This window comes from Lissotriton helveticus, chromosome 2_2 (assembly GCF_964261635.1).
Source record: "Lissotriton helveticus chromosome 2_2, aLisHel1.1, whole genome shotgun sequence".
In the NCBI taxonomy this organism is placed as follows: Eukaryota; Metazoa; Chordata; class Amphibia; order Caudata; family Salamandridae; genus Lissotriton; species Lissotriton helveticus.
The window spans coordinates 226,196,002-226,218,143 of NC_136060.1; the positions used below are offsets into that span (position 1 = coordinate 226,196,002).

Genomic DNA, 22,142 nt, shown 5'->3' on the forward strand with positions numbered 1-22,142 from the left:
AAGTCCTTGTCCTTTCATTTGCAGAAACAGCTACTGTAGGCCAACCCCTGGTGGGACATAGTAAAGGGGCAGTACTCCTCCTCCAGCTTCTCCTGCTCTTCTCTGTGGCAAAGGTTCCGCTTGCTCCTTGAAGTAATCTATTGGTGTTTTAGGTGTAATACGTATACCCCAATAGGTCTTTGTTCTCTTGGTGCAAGGGTCTCTGAACCCAGTCCAAACCAGTTCTGCCTTCACTGGTGCTGCATGACCAGAGGGGGCATAGACAGCATTGTTCAAAAGGAGACACTGCCTATTCAGGTGTAATTACCGCACCTCTCACTACTCTAAATGCAGACCAGGTCTATTCAGGCTTGCGATAACTCATCCAGCCAAGGCAGGGCACACCTCAACCCCCCCAGTGACTGTCTAGAGTGAATGTGCTTCTCATCTCCTGTCACTCACACACCAGACGCTGAATACACAAACAGCCAGAGGCACATAGAATGGTGAAGCAAGAAAATAGCCACTTTCTAAAAGTGGCCTTTTCAAACACAGGATTTAAAAACCACCTTCACCAAAAGGTGCGTTAATAAATTCTGAGTTCAGAGAGTCTAAACTTAATATCCCTATCTCATCCCCATTGCAAGTTACACATCTAAACATGTGACAGTGCAACTCCAATGTTAAGCCTATGGGACAGATAGTCTTTCAACAGTGAAAAACAAATTAAACAGTGTTTCACTATCAGGACACATCGCGCACACTATCACATGTCCTACCTTCCACATACAATGCACCCTGCCCATGGGGGAACCTTAGACATACCTTAGGAGTGCCTTACATGTAAGGAAAGGGAAGCTTTGGGCCTGGCAAGTGGGTGCACGTGCCAGGACAATATGGCAGTTCACAACTGCGTTTGCAGACACTACTGTGGTAGGTCTGAGATACATTTACAGGGCTACTCATGTGGGTGGCACAACCATTGCTGCAAGCCCACTAGTAGCATTTGATTTACCGGCCCTGGCACACACCCTGCACTTTACTAGGGACTTACCAGCAAATCAAATATGCCAATCATGGATAACCAATCATATCACAATTTACACAGAGAGCATATGCATTTTAGCACTGATCAGCAGTGGTAAAGTGCCCAGAATCCTATAGCCAACAAAAACAGGGACAGAAAATAGGAAGCAAAAGGCAAAAGGTTTGGGGATAAATCTGTCAAAAGGGCCATGTTTAACAGAAATGTATTGTTTGTTTCAGTTGCGCAGCGCCCTCCCTTACCTTCCAATACAATCTCTGGCTCTTCCAGTTGAGCCAATGGCACTTCAAAATATATTGCCTCACATTTACTAATACTTTGTCAACACCTCCACTAGGACAAGGCACACCATCTTAATGGCTCTGCATGTTCTATATAAAACAAATATGGTTCTTCTTTAAATCCTGTGCATTGTTTGACAAGTCCTTTGACCTGGCAGTTGGTAGGAAAGGCCACAAAATGGTGTGGATCCGTGTACTCCAGAAAGTAAATGTATATGGCATTTGGAAAGCACTTCAATTGTACTTGGGCAGAATGTATTTCATACATCATATCCACCAAAACGGTAACAAATAGTGTACATTTAACATCATGTCTAACATGTGTAGCCCAGCTCTAGGTTAACCATACCTGCTTTGCAATCTAAGCTTAGCAGTTTAATGTCACATTGTATTCTATGTAGCAGGAATGACATCTGGCTGCATGGACTGTTGTAGAACTATGAATTATAAAATCACACATTAAAATGTAGAACTAGGTGTGACAGATGTATATGTATTTAAAAAGAGCACATGGTGGGAACACAACCACAGGCAGCAGCATCTGCAGGAATTAAAAACACCAGCATACTTCTACACTATTACAAAGGAGGTTCAGGGACAATCATTTGAAATGCATTTATAAACCTTACAATGCTTTCAATTTCCAAATAGCTTACCCATTTTTATAATCTGGGAATGGTTAAGAGTTATAAACCGAAGAGTTTAAAATGGTAAACTCTACTCAAGGTTATGGATGGAAAATCCACTGTGACTAATGTGCGACTGAAACAGAGATCGGTAGTATGAGAAAGTGCCTCTTTTTGCATATGTGCTCTGCTAACCAGGCTCTATTGCAGGTGCTCTGAATTTTAAAATATGTCAATATTGGCAAAAATCCAAAGTTTACTATAAGGCCATAGGATATGGTGCCCAAAGTATATCCATGGCATGTAAAGTTAAAGGTCACCTATGGATTACAGCAGTGCTGTGCCATCCACTAGTTTGCCAAGAGATACATTACTCCAGGCCCAGCACTGTATTCTGTGTGCTGCAGTTCTAAAACTACATGCTGAGCTGTGAAAATAAACCTTTTTGAAATGTGAAAACTTCTCCTTTAGATATTTATAAGCCACCCATACATAAGCCTGATAGCCCACAAGGCAGAGTACATGATATTTAAAAGCAGGATACATATTGATTTAAAGATAACATGTTCTTACAGTGACTAGCACCCAAAAGCTACTTCCACTGTAAGACAATTGGCTGGCCCATAGAGAAACACTGACTGCAATATTTAATATTAATGTTGCTATCTCAGGATAGGGACCAGCTAAAAATATTTTTCAGGACTATTTTAAATATTTATTCAAATCCATACTTAATGGTGAAGTCAGATTTTTAATAAGTATTAAGGATACGAGACTTTTAGAAAATTGCCTTTTCCTTACTTGAAGACTCTGGAGCCTAATTTACTTTAGGATCCAACTGTCAACCAGATGGTGAACAGCACTGATGAGGTATGAAATCTGCTCCCAGAGCAGATACAATGGCGTGAGTGTGGCGAGGTGTGTTTGATCCTTTAGCAGGAAGACCGATTGGCTGTTCTCAGGAACTTAATTTACTTCAAAGCCTCCCCTGTCAAATACTGATGTAGATCACACCTGCAACGACATCTCTGTCATCCTCTCATTCAGGCAGGCACCAAACTCAGAGGGGGGAGAGCACCCCCACTCACAAACTAGTGCCAGATATAAATGTGCCACCCATAGACACATTCTTCAGAACACTACTGGACCTGTAGAAGAATAGAAGAAGGATTACACTTGCTGTTTGAGACATGTGAGGAGACCTGAAGGTCTGGATAAGCTGCAAGCAATATACAAGACAAATAAGGGGACTCACATGTTCAGCTTGCTGAGCTGTGTAAGCTACAGACCACAACAAGCTGCACAGGCCTTTTCCTGAAATGCTCTCCTGATCAGTAGCAACTAGACCTGACTTGTACGCTGCTTGTGAGTCATGACCCCCAAGTGTTCTTCCTGAGGTCCTAGGCCCCTTGCCTTTGTTTAACTGGTCTTCTTCTAAAGTCCCTGAAAAACATAGGACTTAGAATATTTTTGGACTTCAGACACCCAAAGAAACAGGACATGCCAGCCAGACTGGTCTACTCAAGGTGCTTTGTTGGTGGGCTGAAGAAATAGCAATAGAATGGCAAATACATTTCTGTGAGACCTCTTGGAGAAGGTCTCCAGCGTTGTGGTACTCTTTTCTGATAATTCTTGCCCTGCTTGCGAATTCTGAGCTCCTATGAAAGACAGCAAAGGTGCCAAAAACTCCAACTAGTGAGAAATTTAATTTTCACACTCAGAGCTTTTTCCACCAAAGCCTATGGTTTCACGGGGACCTTGTCTGATGCCTATCTGACTTCGTGGAGTCCGCTGCCTTGCCCTGAAGGATTTTGATTTCCAGTAAAAAAGACTACATCCCAAGGTCAAATTTCTGATTACTTGTATTGTGTTTTTGACTTTTTAACTCTTTTGGTATGTCTAAATGCACCACACATTTTCTTAAGTTAAGCCTGTCTGCTTTGTGCCATAGCTACCAGGGGGTTGGTCTGGACCTAACAAGATAGTGACCTTAGTACTTGTGATGGACTACCAGGCATTCCAATTAATAATTCAATTTCTTATAGGTAGCTAAAGGTATAATAGAAACATATATGCCCTGATAGTCCCGTTAATCATCACACATTTTTTTTTCTGTTGTGTTATTAGAAATATACTACATTTAACTCGAAAACCTTTAGAATCCAATTTCCTCATGGCACAATATAGATATGATCATAATATGCTCTTAACTTCTGGTCCTTAATTCTACCAGGAAAGAATATACTCTCTTTCATAATCCAACATCATATATGTCAAGTAAACACTTATGGAAATTAATCTGTTCGTGGAATACCATTTCTGTTCACTGTTTGCACTAAGCATTTTCTCAACAGTCTAAAATAATTAGCGAAGTTCTATTAATGATAGCATAGTTTTTCCATTAATTTTAAATATCTATTAAAAAATGAAGCACTGGTGTCCTTATCTACTGTCAATGGAGGCTGGTAATTACCCTCCCTGAAGTTATGGGCCCAAGACGCAGGTGAGGGAACATAATAACAACATAGGGAAAGTTAATAGCCGTTATTGCCCTGCAGATAAGAGCAAAAAGGGTAATGTGAGTTTTTGGTGCTCACTCAGCCTCTACTCAAATCCCGCAGAATGATAAACATCTGTCTAGGCTCCTCCCTTTGATTCACTCTGGTGTAAGAGAACCACCATGAGATAAAGAAAAACACGATTTTGTCATTTTCTTCTTCCCTTGGGTGATTGGAATTCATTTAGATGGAGAGCAAGGACAGCCACCTAAGGACCTGCCATGCTTGAGAATAGGCTGAGGTCGTGCCACAGGAGGATGGAGCCATTGTGTACCCAAACCTTCAAGTGAGAAGCTGCTCATTCTCCTGCAGTGCTCCGTGTTTGTCCAAAGGACACCAGACAGAGTCTTGGGAGCTGCTAGCTACAGGATGGTTCCTTTTTGGGGCCTGGCCTGTAATATTGAATATAGCCAGAAATGGGAACATTCTGATTGGTTGGTAAGCTCCCAACATTCCACCCCAAATGTAAATTAAAAATATAGCTTTGCTAAGAGATTATTAGAGCTCTTAGACATATGTTTTATAAAAATGATCGCCTCTGATTATATCTAGATTTACAAGAACGAGAATTGATTAGTAATATATGGAGAATGTAAGGGATTATTTTAAGTAGCAAACTAATGTTTCAACATCCTTCTTATGTATTTCATTTTAGTCTTGAAGCCGAGGCCCGTTACTTCATAATACATTGTTGGAACAACTAAAGGCACTTAGGTGCAACGAGCAGACCACAGTGATGTTTTGATGTATTTCTCATGTAATTGGAATACAGTTGGGATTTGAGGAGAGTAGGACAAGGTTATACTCTTAATTGAACTTTGTACCCTCGCTCCATGAACGGGTTGGAAGATCACTACATGAAAAACAAAGTTGTTTCTGCACATCTGCTGCAATGACCTTGTTTATATAATAAAAGCAGTGTTTACAAAATATATTTTCCTGGGGTTTGTAGTTTACTGTACTCAAAGAACTGATAGTGGAGCACATAACCAACTTGCAGCAAATGGACATTATAAAATAGAACGTTCGAGTCCATAAAGTGATTTTACAACTGCAACACATTTTCATAATGTTTCCAAATAATCATTTACTGAAGGTTAGCTTTAATTCTAAACATCATAGTGTAGAACAAGACAGGGCGGGTCTGTCTGCATATCTTTTCCGCATATTAAAAAGAAAGCATTAGTTAGGCAGAACACATTTGAAACAAGAAGCCTGCTGTAAATGTCTAACTGGATAGTAGGGGCAGAATGCTCAAGTCTAATTAGTGAATTATGTGCTAGGGCGAACTCTTTAAAGAGAAAACGAAGGGGCCAAAGTCACAAGACAATGTTAAAAGTTTAGGCTATTTCAAAAGAAAGACCTTTGAGATGGGTTAAGTTCTCAGTGAGGTCATTAAGTTCAGCAAGATTCTCAGGTACAACTTTGATCAGTAAATGTAATGTTCCATGGTCTTCATTGTGGTTCAAGCAGGTGAGTTGCCTAGCAGGATCCCAAAATACCTTACTGGGCTGTAAAGATAACTTACAGGGCGTATGATGACGCATGAAGTTCCTTTGAACTATACATGTCTTCGAAACTTAAAGTCTATAAGTAGCATAAGTATGGTCTAGACCTGTGAACGTTTCTCTTAATGTGTTATGCAAGTCAGGAAGTACCAAGTGATGACAACCTGAAGAGCTCTATATTGGTAAAGTATCTGGTAGACATATTACATTGCTCTGGACAGGTCCAATAAGCATATATGAACTGTTTGGCGCCTACTTAATTTATACTCTCAGTCTGATCTTTCCATAGGATGTTTTGTCATGGATTACTAAGGTGAGCATGTGTGTGTGTGAATTGTGTCTTTTCCCCTACCATTTTCCATATGCTCTGCCTCACCAACACTTCCATCTGGTGTAGTCCTCTCATAGTTGTCCTCTGGGAGTGGTAGGGCACCCAGCCGCGGACCCGACGAGCTCTTACTGCTTGGCGTCTCAGACTCCTCCAGACCGCTGTCGTAGCAGCTCTGCAATGACCCTTGGTGTGGGTCCTGGGGCTGACTCACAACAGAAAACGTCACTCTACGAAAGGGCTGCAAAAAGAAAAGATTCTGGATGTCACTGAGAAGTAAGGCTGCCAACAACAATTATGTAATCAGTCATAATTCGAGGAACCGGAAGTGAAATTACACTTTATATGTTCATGAAAATACATTGATTGTATATAACACAAAATAAGTCTGTTTGCATTACGTCAATAAAAGCATTGCAATAAAATGCATATATTTAGCTGGTAAGTCGTAGGTCATTTGTGCTCCTTGCGCAACATATTGAGGGTTGAAGGGAAATTTCTGGGATTTTTCTCCAGTACCACACACACAGATTCATAAATATTTCTCTGTTTGATAGTAATGCTCTAGGCTTTTGTAGGTGAGATGCAATTGTTCAAGTAAACATATACTCTATAAGATGATATGAAGCCTTGTGTGCAAGTACTCGAATAACAAATAAACAGTGCTCCAACACCTTCACAATCATAGTCACTCCATCAGATCGCAATAATACTCACAGGCGCCTTCACGTAGCAATAATTCAGGCAGACTGCCTAAATGGTAGCTTCAAACACAATCCCTCTAGACGCATGCCTGGTGTATGTGCAGCAAATCATGTTTAGTTCTTGCTATGATATGGAGCCTGACGAATATTCTCCTATAAGGCTAGAGTGTGGCCACACGCGTTCTTTGCACTTACGCAGCTAACAGCCATCGCCGAGAATGATCAATTCTTAAAAGCCAAGTCAAAAGAAGCTAGGTTCATGTGAACAGGGGCACTGAGTTTAGAAGGAAGTTGCTGTTAGTTCCATGCCACTTCATACTGCACATTGCAGGGAAAATGCATTTCTTCCGCTGCAGAATGTTAAATCGAGAACCTCATGTTATTGTGTTTTCCAAGATGCCGCTTTCCAACTGTCTTACACACTGGAGAAGCCTCAACATCAAATGCGCTAGGTTGAAATTTGAAAGCAGATATAAGATGCTAATATGGCAGAATAAAGTAGTTTAATTCAAGCGAGTTATGCAGTTCAGCCCTCTTTATAAACTGTAATCATTTTGTTTTTTCCTTTTGCTGAATACCAGTGAGAGAGGTCAAGAAATGACCTGCCTCTAAATCCACCTAAGAAGTTGCACAATAGTACAGTACGAGCTTGAACAATAGTTGCCAGGTCTGCTGCTTCACTTGACTGATGCATCAAATCTAGAATTCTGAGTTTGAGCTCTTTGTCGGAGATTCGATTCTCAGAGAGTCCACTCAGCCATTTGTCCATCCCAAAGTTGATCAAATGACTACCATTGACTAGCACAATTAGTGTCAAGATGATTGAGACAGGAAGCTAATCTGCACTTTACAAATATGCAGTATGTTAAAACTTTTAGCCTTCTACTGTAGGGTATGAAGCTGTTTCTCATCTATTTGAGGTCAAATTATTTTGATAAAATGTTTAATAGAACATAGTACCACAACTACTAAAGGTTTTAGCGATCGCAAATGGAGAATCGGCCATTGGCGGCCGCTAAATGCCTTTTGACATGTACTTACCCTATTTTGCGAGTCTGTAACCTATCACCGAATCGCAAAATAAGGTTTGTGAGTCGGTATTGGGAAGGGATGTGTTAAGGGCATCCCTTCCTAACAGCGAGCCGCAGGGGGATGTATAAATGCAGTGTGACTGGAATGCAGTCACAATACATTTGCAGGTTACTAACAACTTCAAGTTGGTGAAAACCCATTCACAAATGGGAAGTGGCCCCGAAGGAACCCCTTCCTATTTGCAAATCTGGGTACAAACATTTCTTAAGAGCAGGCAAGAAAACGGGCTTTATTACAAAAAAAAATAATTCTTCATTGAAAAAGCAATCACAGACATGGTGGTCTGCCGAACCCGCAGACCACCATCCCTGTAATTTTGGCCATTCCTATTGGGTTGCAACTTGTGACCTGCCTTTTGGATATTGATGAGGCAGGTACATTTGCGACCCACTGGGAATTGCAAACAGTGTCAAACACACTGTTGTACATTGCAAACTTCCTAAGTGCGAGTCGCAAAAAGTCACAATTAGGAACTTACAAAATGTAGCAATCATACATGCAACCCTTATTTCCTGCCATTAGCCACAAATTAGCACCTGTTTGTATGATATACCTTATCATCCGCCATAGACAGCTTTGCAATTAAAACTGGTAATGGCTCTAATCTTTATCCCATTTCCCTGTTATTGGTCCTGGGATATTAAGAGTATAGTGCTGCAGGTTTAGATGAATTTGTGCCTTCATGTTGGCTGTAGGTGACTGAGGGCTTGACTTGTACCCTCATTGCAGCAGGACCAATACTGCCTGGGAGAAAAAGAGAGCATTTGGACGGGCCCTGTGAGTCCAATGTTGCCTGGGGAGAGGGAGGGAGAACATGGCTGTAGGTGCCAGTGGGCCTATGAATGAATAGTGGTTGGAAGCAGAGTACAGCACGCTTGCAGATCCCCAGGTTTCCTGCTACTGGTGGGCCCATGGATGAACTTAATATTGGGGGCAGCGGACAGCATGGCTTTCATTGCTGAGTAGTGTAGGTAGGAGGAGAGAATATGTCTGCAGGCCTATAGGTGCCAGTGGGACTGCTGGTGAAGGAAGTGGTCGGGAGATGTAGTACCGCATATCTGCGGCTGCCCAGCTGCTGTTGAGTCTGTGGGAGAATTATGAAGTGGGGGACCACAGGGAGCGTGCCCGCAGATTGTAGGATCTGGGGAGTGCAAGCCTACTACGCCAATGGTGGCAGACTCAATAATGTCTGAGGCAGTGTGTGAGGCAGAGAGCATTTTTGCTGGGCCCTCAGAGCCCAGGTGCCAACCTGCCCTCATCTGAATTTAGCCGTGGTAGTGGTACGTAGCATGGCCGAGGTCCCCTTGGTACTAATGTGCAGGTTGATCCATGGAGGATGATGATGGTGGGGGGCAAATTTCAGGCAGCATGCCTCTTGGTGTTCAGCTACCTCAGCCTGTAGGGACTTGGGGATAAATGGTTGTTAGAAGGAGAGTCAGTATACCAAGACGAAACTACAACTAAGAGTTTCCTGCTCCTCAAACAGTCTATTCTCCTCCGTGCTCGAAGGAGTTGTAGGCTGCGAATGAGGGAGGTGGGTGCACAGTAGTTAGAGGCCTCTTGGTGGCACCACTTGCAGCAGACTGTTAGAAAATAAAGAAACAAAACAACGCTTCCTCTCTTGTTTTGCCCTGCAGGTACAGCTGGGCCAATAAAAACAGGGGTCATTTATTTTGGAATCTCGCAGACATTTTTGTAAAAAAAAAGACGGGACTTTTTACAAAAGTGCAAATGTAGTCATAACAAAATCATGGACGGTCTGTTCATAGTTGAAATATTAAAAGTGTGCACAATATATACTAGGGGCAATTCACAAAGGCATGTAAGAGAAGGTAAAATAGTACATTTGTAGAACCTTTTTATGTAATCGTATATGCCTTTGTGAATTGGCTCCAGAACATCTAACATGGGAATAAAAAGGAAACATTTGCTTCATAAACATGTACAATCAGTGTAGAGTGAAAGGACTGTGACTTCTTTGCACATTTGCTAATGGGAGGGTTGGATAATTTGGGCTGATACACAAAGGCACGTAAGAGCACACAAAAGCGTACTTTGCCGCATTGCTTCCCGTACTCATCATTTCTTTGGGAACCAGCCCCATAGTCTTCTTGTGTCATCTTAGCACGTTCATAAATATGAACGTTTATTTTGTGCTAATTCAGCAAAAAGAACCTAAGTGAGATACTAAATATTTTTGAAATTCTACTACCAGATTTTTTTTTTTTTAAAAGCATATTAATGGACCCTAATTTCTGTGATCATTTTATTTTTGCCTCCATTGTTGGCCTTTCCTGGATACATCAACATTCATCTTAAGAAGTAGTCCTTTAACTCTATTAATCATATTTAGGCCAGTTTGCATTATCTCTTACCATTTCCTGTTTTAATTTAATACAATAAACATGGCTAGTAACAAAATGGCAATGCTATTATTATATGAGTAAACAATTAGCTGATGAAAACCTTCACTTAGAACAATCTTCGAGAGTTAAGGTGAAGTGGAGCAGCAAAATGTTATTTTCCACGAATTTAGAACTGAAACACTGCAAGCAACTCAGCCTGCTGCCTCTGAGTGATGGCGAGTGTATTTTATCCCAGATGCTACAAAGGTCAGTGGCCATTTTTTGGGCATTTATCACGGACTTTTTTTTCCCTATTTCCCATGGTCTTACTAAATCAGCTGTGCTAAGTCTACAATCTCCTTAAAGCCACACGGCCAGGCCCCTGTTTGTCCGCCCAGCGTGATCTAATGTTTTATCGCGTTTTGCCTCTGCAGCCTGGCTTCCAATTTATTAACAGGCTCTCTCCAAGGCTACTGCTCTCGCAGACATGGTCATTCTTCATTCCAGGGCTCTTTATCTTTTCCTCCTTCAGTGCTCAACACTGCTTTCCAGAGCTCTGTAAAGAAACTCGAATGCCACATAATTCTTGAATAACTATTTCCAGTTATTAAACCTTCACGCATCTTTCTACCCATTTCTCTAAAGAACATTGTTTAAATCTTATAGTCACACTTAAATCTTTCCATTCAGCTGTATTTTTCTGGGGACAGGGGGAGCCCTGGTCCAAGCTGCATTAAATCAGGGCCTCCCTGCTCCCCATCAGCACTGGCATTGGTAAAGAGAATTATGGTTTGCGAGTCTGTTGTGCGAGCTATACATTTCGGTCTTACCGATAACTTGCAATGTTCAGTACTTTCTTAAACTTAATTAAATTCGTTATCCTAATCCACTTTTATTATGGTTTTGAAGTAAAATAAAATCCATATGTATTGAACACTTTAGCTCCCAGGACCATGGTTGAGCCCACCCGGATATATCATTATTCTGGGCGAGGGGTCCTATGATGAAGAACATGAGACATTCCTGGGTCAACTCAGGACCCCTCAACAACCTTATTGACTAGTCCAAGGCTTTATGTCTCCGTCAATCACAACGACAGAAGATCGCGACCTCATTGACCTATTGCTAACGGCGGCAGTCAAAACGGTCCTAAGTAACTGGAAGGACACCTCAAAAGCCGCGCCCCAAGCATGGCTCAACTGGGTCACGTTCCTAAGGGGGGCAGATAACATCACAGCGAAACACTCTCCGAAAACCCACAGGCAGGCGAACATGTGGGGACCCCTAGACCTCTACCTAACATCACATAAACCCCCATAAGCGCAGAACCCAGACACAACAGAATGGACACACCTTCCTACGCACCAAGCACTCTCTCTCTAGACCTCGACCTCTATCCCCCCCCCTCCACTCTATTGTCCGGGGCTGGGGAAAGGAATACCAACGAACAACGAAGCGCCGCAAAGGAGGAAGCATAAAACAAAGACCAACAGAACATGGACAATCGAACTATCACCCCCCCCCCCCCGGCGCCCCTTCCTTTCCCTCTTTTCTTCTTTCTTCTTTCTCTGATTTTCCACTCATGTGTATCTCATGCTCCATGTAAATATATATATATTTTTTACTCAATAAAAAATTACAGAAATCAAAAAAAAAAAAAAAAAAAAGACATTTTACCTATGCAGGGCTAAAGATTCAAAGTGTTTCTTTCACAATTCGTTTACTAGGGTTACCTTAACACTTTTTCTTTGATATATGGCAGCAGTCCTTAACAGAGTAGTTTACACTGTTTGGATGTCTGCCAGTGCCGTACCAATGTCTCCGGTGGTGCGGGGGTGAGTTCCAGGTTCCCCCCGCTGCCACGGTGCACAGGTGGCGGTCCCTTGGCCTGAGAGCTCCTGACTGGTTCCAGAGCGTGGGGGCCCTTCTTGTACTTTGTAGGGGGGGCCCCCTCAAGTTGTGTTACGCTATTGATGTCCACCATTGACAGCAGACATTCATCTAGATCCCTGGAAGTGAAATGACCTGTTTCAAAGCAGATTATAATGAGCTGTATATGTAGTTCATTTTTTTGTTTAATCTGTTTATTGATTTTTCACATATTTGAAATATAGAATTTACAGGTGCTTTTGTTTACGTTATATATGGATTTACAGTGCTGGGCTAGGGGTGTTACAGAGCCCCTGAACAAGTCTGTTTACAATGTAAGTATGTCAACCACTTTCATCTCTAACGCATTGGTTCAGTATTTCCATACCCAAAGCAGTTATCATATGCAGTTTGTGTTTCCGATAGCGGCTTGCTCCAGGGGCACCCCATCATCAGGGTGATCAAAGAGGAAACACTGGGATCCCTATGCAGGTGAGTGGGCAATGCTCTTTTATGTGACTACATAAGCATCCTTTTCGTTCTACCTTGTATTCAAGTCAATCATGCATTATCTTTTGCAAGGTGCAACAGTACCATCTGTACACACATGTAGAATCGTTCCAAACTTGTCAAACAATAACAACTTACTCCCAACTTATTAAGGCCCAAAGTAATTCCTCCTGGATTGTCAATACTAACTTGTGGCATTTTTGTTTCTGTGGCATGTCTGTGCCCATCACCCCAGCCCACTCATGATACTTAAATAGGAAATGATTTGTGTAGAATTCCGATAGTATAAATTGTAATCCCTCGTTCCCAGGCCTACCCGGCGTCCTCCTCTAGGGGTGTGTAGGATTGTGGGTTTGAGCAAGGAACTTCCTGGAAGGATATAAGAATCGTATTCCAGCTGTCTGCTATTGGGAATCTACGCAGCCCCAATGTATCGTCTCTACGGAGGGAGAAATCTTGATGTATATGTAGTTCATATCTCATGTTTTTTTAATACTCTTAAAATAAATGCTTGCTGCTCATCCTATAAAAGAATGAAACACACTGTCCAACCTTTTTTTAATGACATTCTGGCCTTATAACCTCCTTTATTGCCAAACATATTTACAAGTAAACATCAGTGACAATTTGAGACGGTGGCCTTCAATCCCGTGGCCCCTGAGGCTGTTCAAGACATCTTGCATTAACCTTAGCACATACACTATAGAGAAAACCCAGCTTAGATTGCTACATAATGCGACCTTCCGCAATCGTTTCATCTACACTACACCACGCAGGCATGCCGCATGAGATTACACTCTCGTGGTTATTGCACTTATAGCTACCCAAAGGGCTAGTCTCTAAAGGAGTACATCCATATATCCCTTAATGGGGGCACGTCTGCGACCAACCTTTGTGCTGTTCTCTTATTGCGAAGCCAACTCGCAACCACTTCCCGTATCCAGAGCAACGGCGTAAAAGATGCATGTCTGCTGCCATTTGTTTTCAGGAACATTCCAGGACTCAATCTCTAGGGATCATGTACAGCCCACCATTTATGTGCACACCTCTAATCCATTATACCTCTATTATTACATTATGTGCTTATACATTATGCAGGAAATATATGCCTATTGTGCCATGTGTTAATAATTCACAAATGTAAACAGTATTTTTTTTAATATGCTCTTGGTGCATACTGACAATATCATTAGTTTTTAGGGAACAGAGACACTTTTTGTTTTGCTTTGATTTCGAATTGGACCGGAAGTAGGCCCAAACTGGCTGTTTCCCTGCATTATTTCTGAACTAGTTGTCTTCCCACAGCCCAACAGGGACAAGAGAAGAAGGAAGCGCTGTAGGGCACCCTTCTGTCACTGCTGTGTTGGTCCAGGTGAGACAGGCATGTGCTTCCGCGCCTCCTCCTGCACCACCCCCTTGCACTGCTTGTCATTCATGGGGTCACATGTTGCAGGTTAACGCCCCATTCACACAATACACTTTGTGTTATAAGCAATCATGATGGTCTACATAATTGTGTTATTGTGTTTTCATAATAAACGTGGTCTTTCAATTAAGATATTTCATAACTATTCACACAAACAGACAGCAGTAAAAGAAGCAATCTGAATGCTGCTTTGGAAATTATTTGCATTTATGTTTGTCTATAGGAGCATTTCTTTTTCAGTTCACAACTTTTTCTCAGGTTATGTAATGTGCAAAAAACAGGCAATGTTAAAGTAAAAGTGCCACACGAAAGCGAGTTATTATCTCTTGTTCCATGTTGTATGTATTTCCAGTTATTAATATAGGCAGCATCTCTGCAGTGTGCAATTTTTTTTCTCGAGTTTTATATAGCGCTAACTAGACCGAGACATCGGGTATCAGAGCGCTTTACATGAGCACCAGTTTCGTTACATTAATTTTTTTTGTTAGGGACCGAGAAATTAAGTGATTTGTCCAGAATCACAGAATGTATGGGCGTCGCGGCCGAGGCTCGAACCCACTTTCCCAGCTTCGAGGTCGACCGTTCTAGCCTAAGTCTACATCCTCTCCATGCGTGTGTTTCTAGTTACTAGGCCAAAATACCTCCACACTTATTTATTAAAAACATCTATCGCAGGTTCTCTTTTCAAGCTACAAAGAAGGCTAACAATACGAACATTAAAAAATACAGCCCCCACCCCATTTCTTTCACACATTTATCAATAGTACTAAACAGCAGTATACACTTATCTTTCAGTTCTACATATGGACCTTAATTGGAGCCACCCCTTGTAACGAAATTGCTTAGGAGCCATTCTATTGGTATATGCTAGAAAGAAAACAATTCAGTGGTGAAGTATCCGAAAAGGTATAGCTAGTTAAGAGAGTATTACTAATATATGTAAGCAGTTATTATGTGATACAAAGTGGGTGGGAGAAATATAAATGCCCTTGTTTAGTTTCTACTAAACCATAACAAAAAGTGCATGTTGTATTATAAACAAAAAGTAATTTCTATGATTCCTAACAAAAGCTATATCTGGTTGTATACGACCATTAGAACCCTCGGTGAGAATGATAACATCAATTGTTTTACATTACTTAGCGTTTGAGTCTTGAGAACCTGTAATTTTCCTTGACAGCCTGAAGCAGAAATGCCACATCCCTCAGAAATGACCCACCCTGTGTGCATGCCTCGGGCTCGGCATTGTTTGTTGGGAGTGGGCCCACCACCTGATGCCCTGAGGCACTTTGATTTCACCTCAGATTGTTTCGAGACGGCAGGTCGCGTGCCGCGGGAATCTACATAGGAATGAAAGAAAGACTATCAGATGGGGAACCGCCTCTACTCTGAGGGGTGGAGCAGCAGTTAGATTAGATCCATTTTATCTCCCAAATGAGCGGTTTATACATTCCCAGCTCCAACAATCAACCAATCATTGGCCAATATGTCATATCATGGGTGCCAATCATATTTCAATGATGGCGGCAATACTACGAGCACTTAAGGGCCTCTTATAAGAGTGATACTATTGGTTGCTCCATGCGCGAATGAAAATGACCCGGTGGCTGAAGAAACAGATGCAAAGTAAAGAATTGCTATACTGCATTGTAAAGAACTTTAACGTGCGTACACAAGATTTTAAACAAATCTGAACACTGGTTGTCGACCCCATTTGAAAAAGCACTTGTGATATTATCACTTGTAAACAACTTTAATGTGAGCCAATTACGGCTTCTAATCGATTGACTGCAGACCGCAGACTGTTTTTTTAACGTTACCGTTAATTCATCTTATATTTTTTTCCATATCATTTGCTACCACGACTTTTACATTTTTTATTGCACTTAACAATACTCGTTTTAAAACCCTCTTAAGTATTAAGAGGCGTAGGCAACCCAGCCTGAAATTAAAACTGGGACCGACAGTTTACACGGACCTTTGCAGGTGGTTATGATACATCTTCGTAAAAATCCTAATATCTAGATTTGCAGAAACCATGTGTGGTGCCAAGAGGAGAAGCACATGAATCTAAAATGGGGGCTGTCCGAGCTTTCCATCCTACCAAAGTTCCAAAACATTTCTAAATTGCCCTGATTAATAGCGCAGAAAGTTGTTACATATGGTGGATAAACACGGGGCATATTATCAAGGACCGGTGTTAAAATTATCGCCGTTTTAAACGGCGATAATAGGCTTGATAATACGCCCTTGGTAATTCCCATAGAAGCCCATGTTAACACAAGAACATGGGCTTCTATGGGAATTAACAAGGGCGTATTATCAAGCCCATTATCGCCGTTTTATCGGCAGTTTCCTACCGATAAAACGGCGATAATTTTAACACCGGTCCTTGATAATATGCCCCCAAGTCCTTTTAACATCATTCTTGACATAAGGTTCTTAGAAATGTACATAATATGGAAACTGCAAGTCACTGATGTGATCTGTGACTTTATTGAGGCATAAGGCTGCCGGTTGAGTTGCCTTACAATGGTACAGAGCTCAAAGTTGACCTCCAATATTGCTTTCATGTAATGTTTAGGAGAGAGTGAAATTTACCTAATTTTCACTGGTGTAGTTATGCAAAACTTTGTCAAAATTACTTGAAATTATGTGTAATTAGGCAAAATGCAAATCTGTCGTTTTGTGCTTTTTTTTAGCGTAAAATGCGTCCTCTCAATTTTCCAAAAGTACTCACTTCGCACTAAAAGATTAGTGCAAAAACCTTAAAGCACCGCAAACAATAACATCTTGGATTCTGTTGCTGCCGTGTGTTTGTGATACATTTTTGCAATTAATTTGCAGTCGATTTTTACTGTGAATGGTGCATAAATACATGAAGTGGCATAATGGTGTAAATACTTAGTTACATACATTTTGTTCAACAAGTCTCATGCAAAATTCCCCAAATTACACAAATTATGACGGCATAATGTGAATTTCTTCTAGTATTTTATTTCTTTTAATGCATGGGTATTTTAGCAGCATCCATTCAAAGCTGTCACGAATTTCGTATCACATACTTTTTCATTCTTTACAGTTTTCATATCACTTTTATTAGTTCTTTTTTCCTCTCAGTATCGGTTTCCCGTTTTACCAGCATTATTTGTTTCTCTAAGGCAGTTTTTCTTTGCTTTAATCGGTTTCCTTTACGTTTTCTAATCATTTTTACTCTGCTGTTTTCTTTTTCTTTAGCCATTCAACTTCTTTCACTGTTTCACTTTTCTCACTAAACTTGGTTCCACTTTTCTCACTAACCTTGGTCTCTTCATTTTTTTCCCCAGCAGTAGATTAAAGGCGAAGTCACTCACAGTTCAGATCAGCAGAAGGCCCCAGGTGTGGGTGTTTTTTAGAGGAGAACGTTGCACGACTCATGAGGAGTCCTCGTTCTCCATACTGGTGCATTTCATGAACAAATATTTCACTACATTTATTAATCGTCTTAAACATTGGTCCCTTCTTATATGGCGTGCACACTGACAGTGGACCTCTGGGATGGAGATATGTGACAATGTTTGCATCCTGTGAAGTACAGTTACACACTCATTATTGCAGTCGGTGCCTTTGCTTGCTGAACTTGTCACTTAGATAAAAACTTATCATCATCTGCGACAGTGCTTAATTTGTTAAATATTATGGGGCTTATTTACAAGCCCCTTGCGCCGCCGGTACGTCACTTTTTCCCATGTTAAAAGTGACGCACCGGCGGCGTAAGGGGCTTGTAAATAAGCCCCTAAGTACAGGTGCTCAAAACTTTTTAGGAGGCCACACCCACTTCCCCGGCTCCATCCACTTTCTCCACTGGCTCCACCCACATCCTCACTGGCACTGCTGAAAGCCAGATGTAATACCCAATCTGAATTTAAGCGCTTTACATGAGTACCACCAGTTATATTACACAAGGTGAGTCTAGTTTCAGAAAGTATAGCTGTTCACTATTATTTAAAAGTTTTATATAGCGCTGGCTAGACCCGGAGGTATCAGAGCGCTTTACATGAGCATCAGATCATTGTTACAGGTTACATCGTTACAAAGGTTACACAGTTCTAAGAGCATGGCAACATAGTTACTTGTAAGGTCGAGAAAAACAATAAGCACAAAATACGTAAGGGGAAAAGAAGGCAAGGTGAGAGATTCAGGGGGGGGTTGGAGTAGGGGAAGTAGACAGATAAAGAAGGTGGGAAAGAGGAGGGGAGGGGAGGGTGAGAGACATAGCCTGGGGAGAAGAGGGGAAGGGTGACGGGGACACAAACCGGTAGACGAGTCAAGGCAACGTCCAAAGTCCAGTAAGCTGTGATCCCAAGGGAAGTGGTATCCCTTCCCTATCTCTATTGCGAGAGGCTCCCTTTACGCAGTGGACTCTGAGAGGTCTCAGACTCCAAGGCCTACAAACTGGATCCTTCCCCAACGAGTGCTTTGGCAAGGGGTGCCATACCATACCTCAAGTGTGAGTGGCTCCCTTTGCACAGTGGACTCACTCAGCGGGTTCGCTGAGACTCCAGAGTATAAATATTGGATCTTTCCCCAACAAGGGGAGAAGGAGTGCTTAGTCAAAGGGCACAACGGACAGGGGGTAGGCAGAGTAGCAGGCAAGGGGAGAGATTCAGGGGAGAGAGGATAGGGGCTAGGGAAGAGACAGATAAGGAGAGACAAAAAGAAGTCTGCCTAAAGACCGACTGGGTAGGTGACGACCAAGGAGGGAATCCAAGGCCCATCTCCCCTATAGCTAAACCAAGTAGCTCCATCGGGCATCAGACAAAATAGTTCAGTGATGCAATCTTCGCTGAGAGTTGAGGGGTTATTCTTTTTAAATCCTCAAGAAACTTAGGGTGGGACTTAGCTTTGTGCTGGGGGCGAGACTGCGCTGCTCCAGCAGCTCCCCCCAGCACCTTTTCACACTCAAGGGTGACCCTTCTCCTCTGGGGGCCACCAAAACGCCAAAAACAATCCATTCCTCATAGCTTGCAAGGAATTATGGGGCACTTCAAGCTTGAGGAGATGAGTGCAACACATGTGAGGGAATGCTAGTGGAGTTTGCAAATGCCTGGATGGAGGTCTCAAGTACCAGAAGACTAGCGCAGGTGACAAGGGTTCTTTGAGTGGACCATGGGCAGACGAAATATGGGTGCATGCATGCAAGATGGTTGCTGACAGTGGCGAGTAGTGAGTGTTCTACAGTCCCTATCCCAAAGGACTGTAAGAGAGTCAATGTTGAAAAGGAGATGACTTTTTAAATGTTTAGTTCAGGATTACAAGCTATCCCACATCCCCACTGGAAAGGTCTATCTCTTTGTTATACAGAATATATGCACTTCATGTGGGTCTCCGTTGAGTGACTGCTCAATAAACACTATGGTTCACCATGGGTTTAGATCTCAATTTAATATCATTCTAGCTGTGGCTTCCAGAAGGTGCCTTGCAGCTGAGTTTTGTCCTATATGACATGCAAGGTCCAGACCATTGCAGTTAGCTGAATAAAGTCAAGTGGGGTATTGTGTTCAGCTTTGCGGGTGGCATGTGGTCTGTAAATGCAAGCAGGGCTGGCTTTAATGCTGGTGGTGCCGGGTGCAAGTCTTTTTTGGAGCCCCCATAACCTCCTTCTCCATAAACACCTTCACTACCACTCTCCAACAGAGCTCCTAATCTCTCAATAACCTCTCTCTGACATGCATTCCATTTTTTAAAGTGCTACTCATTGTTCACTCACACTCAGTCCTGTGATCTGCATAGTACACGTTCTATGCAGCAGGCACATTAACCCTCCACACTGCTTTATGATTAGCTACCACTAAATAAAATTCCAATCTCTCACCAGTAGGAACATTAGTTAACTTGACATTTTTATTGTTGCTTGAACCTGCTGGATGAACAAGGAAGTTTACTTTTTTTAAAACCAAAAATTATTTTTAAATATAGCACCCCCAACAAGGTCAGTGTCAGGTGCGGCTGCACCGAACGCTCTACCCTAAAACCAGCCATGAGTGCAAGTACACCCACATCTCATTTGCTTCTTATTTATTCAAAGGCAACATATAATATTAGAAGGTGAGGCATCAGTAAGAATTTTTGTGGGATCGTAAGATGTCATGTTAGGACTCGGAATGAAAGATACTATTTAGGCCTTGTAGGCCGGTGGACGTGGGAAGTAGGTTTTTGCTCACAGAGAGCACTGAAACATTTTACGGACATATTCAGGTCTCATCCCAGCACAAGGTAGGTAGGAAAATTGTTAGTATATTTTGTGAACGTTCAAAAAAGAGAGTGCTTGGAAAGATTCACACCACTGAGACACACAAGGTGAATGTGAACCTGTATATGGGGAGTCTCTCACAACCGAGGAGAATAAACAATGTGGAGATTTTGTGGGGATTATTTAAGCAGCAAAGAGAGCGTGATAACGGTGGAAGGTGGAGAGTGCCAAGCAATGTCTTCCTCAACTGAGGAGAGGGCAGCAGGGGCGAAGTATGCTGTGCTGTCACTGTGCAAAAATGCATGTCAAGACCAGGCGCGGTTCGTCCATTGGGGAGTGGGGGCGTAGCCCCCCCTGCCCGAAGCCGCCCGCAGCTCCCTCGGTGTTTTTGAGTAAAGACTGTGACAATCATGTCAATTCATCAACATGACGTCAGACCGCCGGGCGGGCGTCATGTTAATTGATTGACATGATTGTACAGGCGGCAACACAAGTGCGCATGCGTGGGGACGGAGGGTGAATTTTTACCCGTGCCCACGCATGCGCGCTTGTGTTTTTGCGTCGTTGCGCATGCCCATTAGGAGCCCTAATGGGTGTGCTGCGGGCGAGAAGGTACCTGTGCCCCTGGCGCCAGGATTGGCCAGGGGCGCTGTGAGCCTGTGACGTGTGGGGAGCAGAGCCCAGAGGTGGCGCGGACCGGGACCGGCAGCAAGGTAAGAGTGTGTGTTTTTCTTTTATTTTAAAGTGTTTGGTGCGAGCGTGCGTGTATGCATGAATGTTTGGTGGAGAGAGTTGTGAATGGATGTGTTTGCGTGTATGCGTGTGTGAATACATTTCTTTGAGTGTTGTGTATGTGGGTCGGGAGGGGGGGTCGCCGCCGGCCTGAGTGGCCTGTGGCCCTCACTCGCAAATCAGTTTGCGCCCACCACTGTAAAATGTCACCAGCCGCCCCTGGTCAAGACTCCAGTAAGGAAATGTCTTGTTCTGCTATATCCCATTGAGTCACATCGAAAGAACATATTCATCTTAGGTAGGCACAGCACTGGGGAGATTAAATGATTTGCCAGAATCACATAATGTGTTGACCAACACCAAGACTCGGGTTCCCAAGTTCCAAGGTAGGCAGATCTGGCATTTACGCCACATGCTCTCGTTCATTGATATGGCATGCTGCAAAGGAGCCGGTTTAAGAGAAGGCATGAGGTCAAGGCAAGAACTTGATTTAGTCAGGTCAAAGGAGCTGAGTATCTGTTACGGTGGTTATTTTTCTCTTGCCCAATGTTAAATCATTACTTACTGCGCCACCATAATTAATCTGAGACCTGCTTCTGCAGTGACGGGTGAAAAGTAGGGACACTAATCACTACATTGGTCCGACTCCGGGCCAATGAGAGACGGGCTGATAATAATCTATTTGCAAGGCAAGCAGTGAGCAGTCATTAATAACGCACTAGCGCTGCTCTACCTACTATGATTGCTTCTCTCAGCCCCTCGTGTGCGAAAGGCTAGATGGGGTGGCAGGGCTTTCTCCACGTTAGCCCCCAAATGGTGGAATGATCTTCCTTTGGATCTTAGGTCCCTGCCTTCCCTGCAGACCTTTCGCGGTGCTTTAAAAACCCGCCTTTTCTTACAGGCCTAT

General features: G+C 42.6%; 1 protein-coding gene across 3 annotated transcripts in view; it reads right to left on the minus strand.

Moving 5' to 3' along the window:
• Positions 1-22,142, minus strand: part of PCDH7 (protocadherin 7) — an 813,510-nt gene that overhangs the window by 498,653 nt on the left and 292,715 nt on the right. For all 3 annotated transcript variants that reach the window (XM_078678363.1, XM_078678364.1, XM_078678362.1), the window contains exon 2: positions 6,350-6,566. In XM_078678363.1, the coding sequence (XP_078534489.1) occupies positions 6,350-6,566 (217 nt within the window). The remainder of the gene's footprint in view (positions 1-6,349; positions 6,567-22,142) is intronic.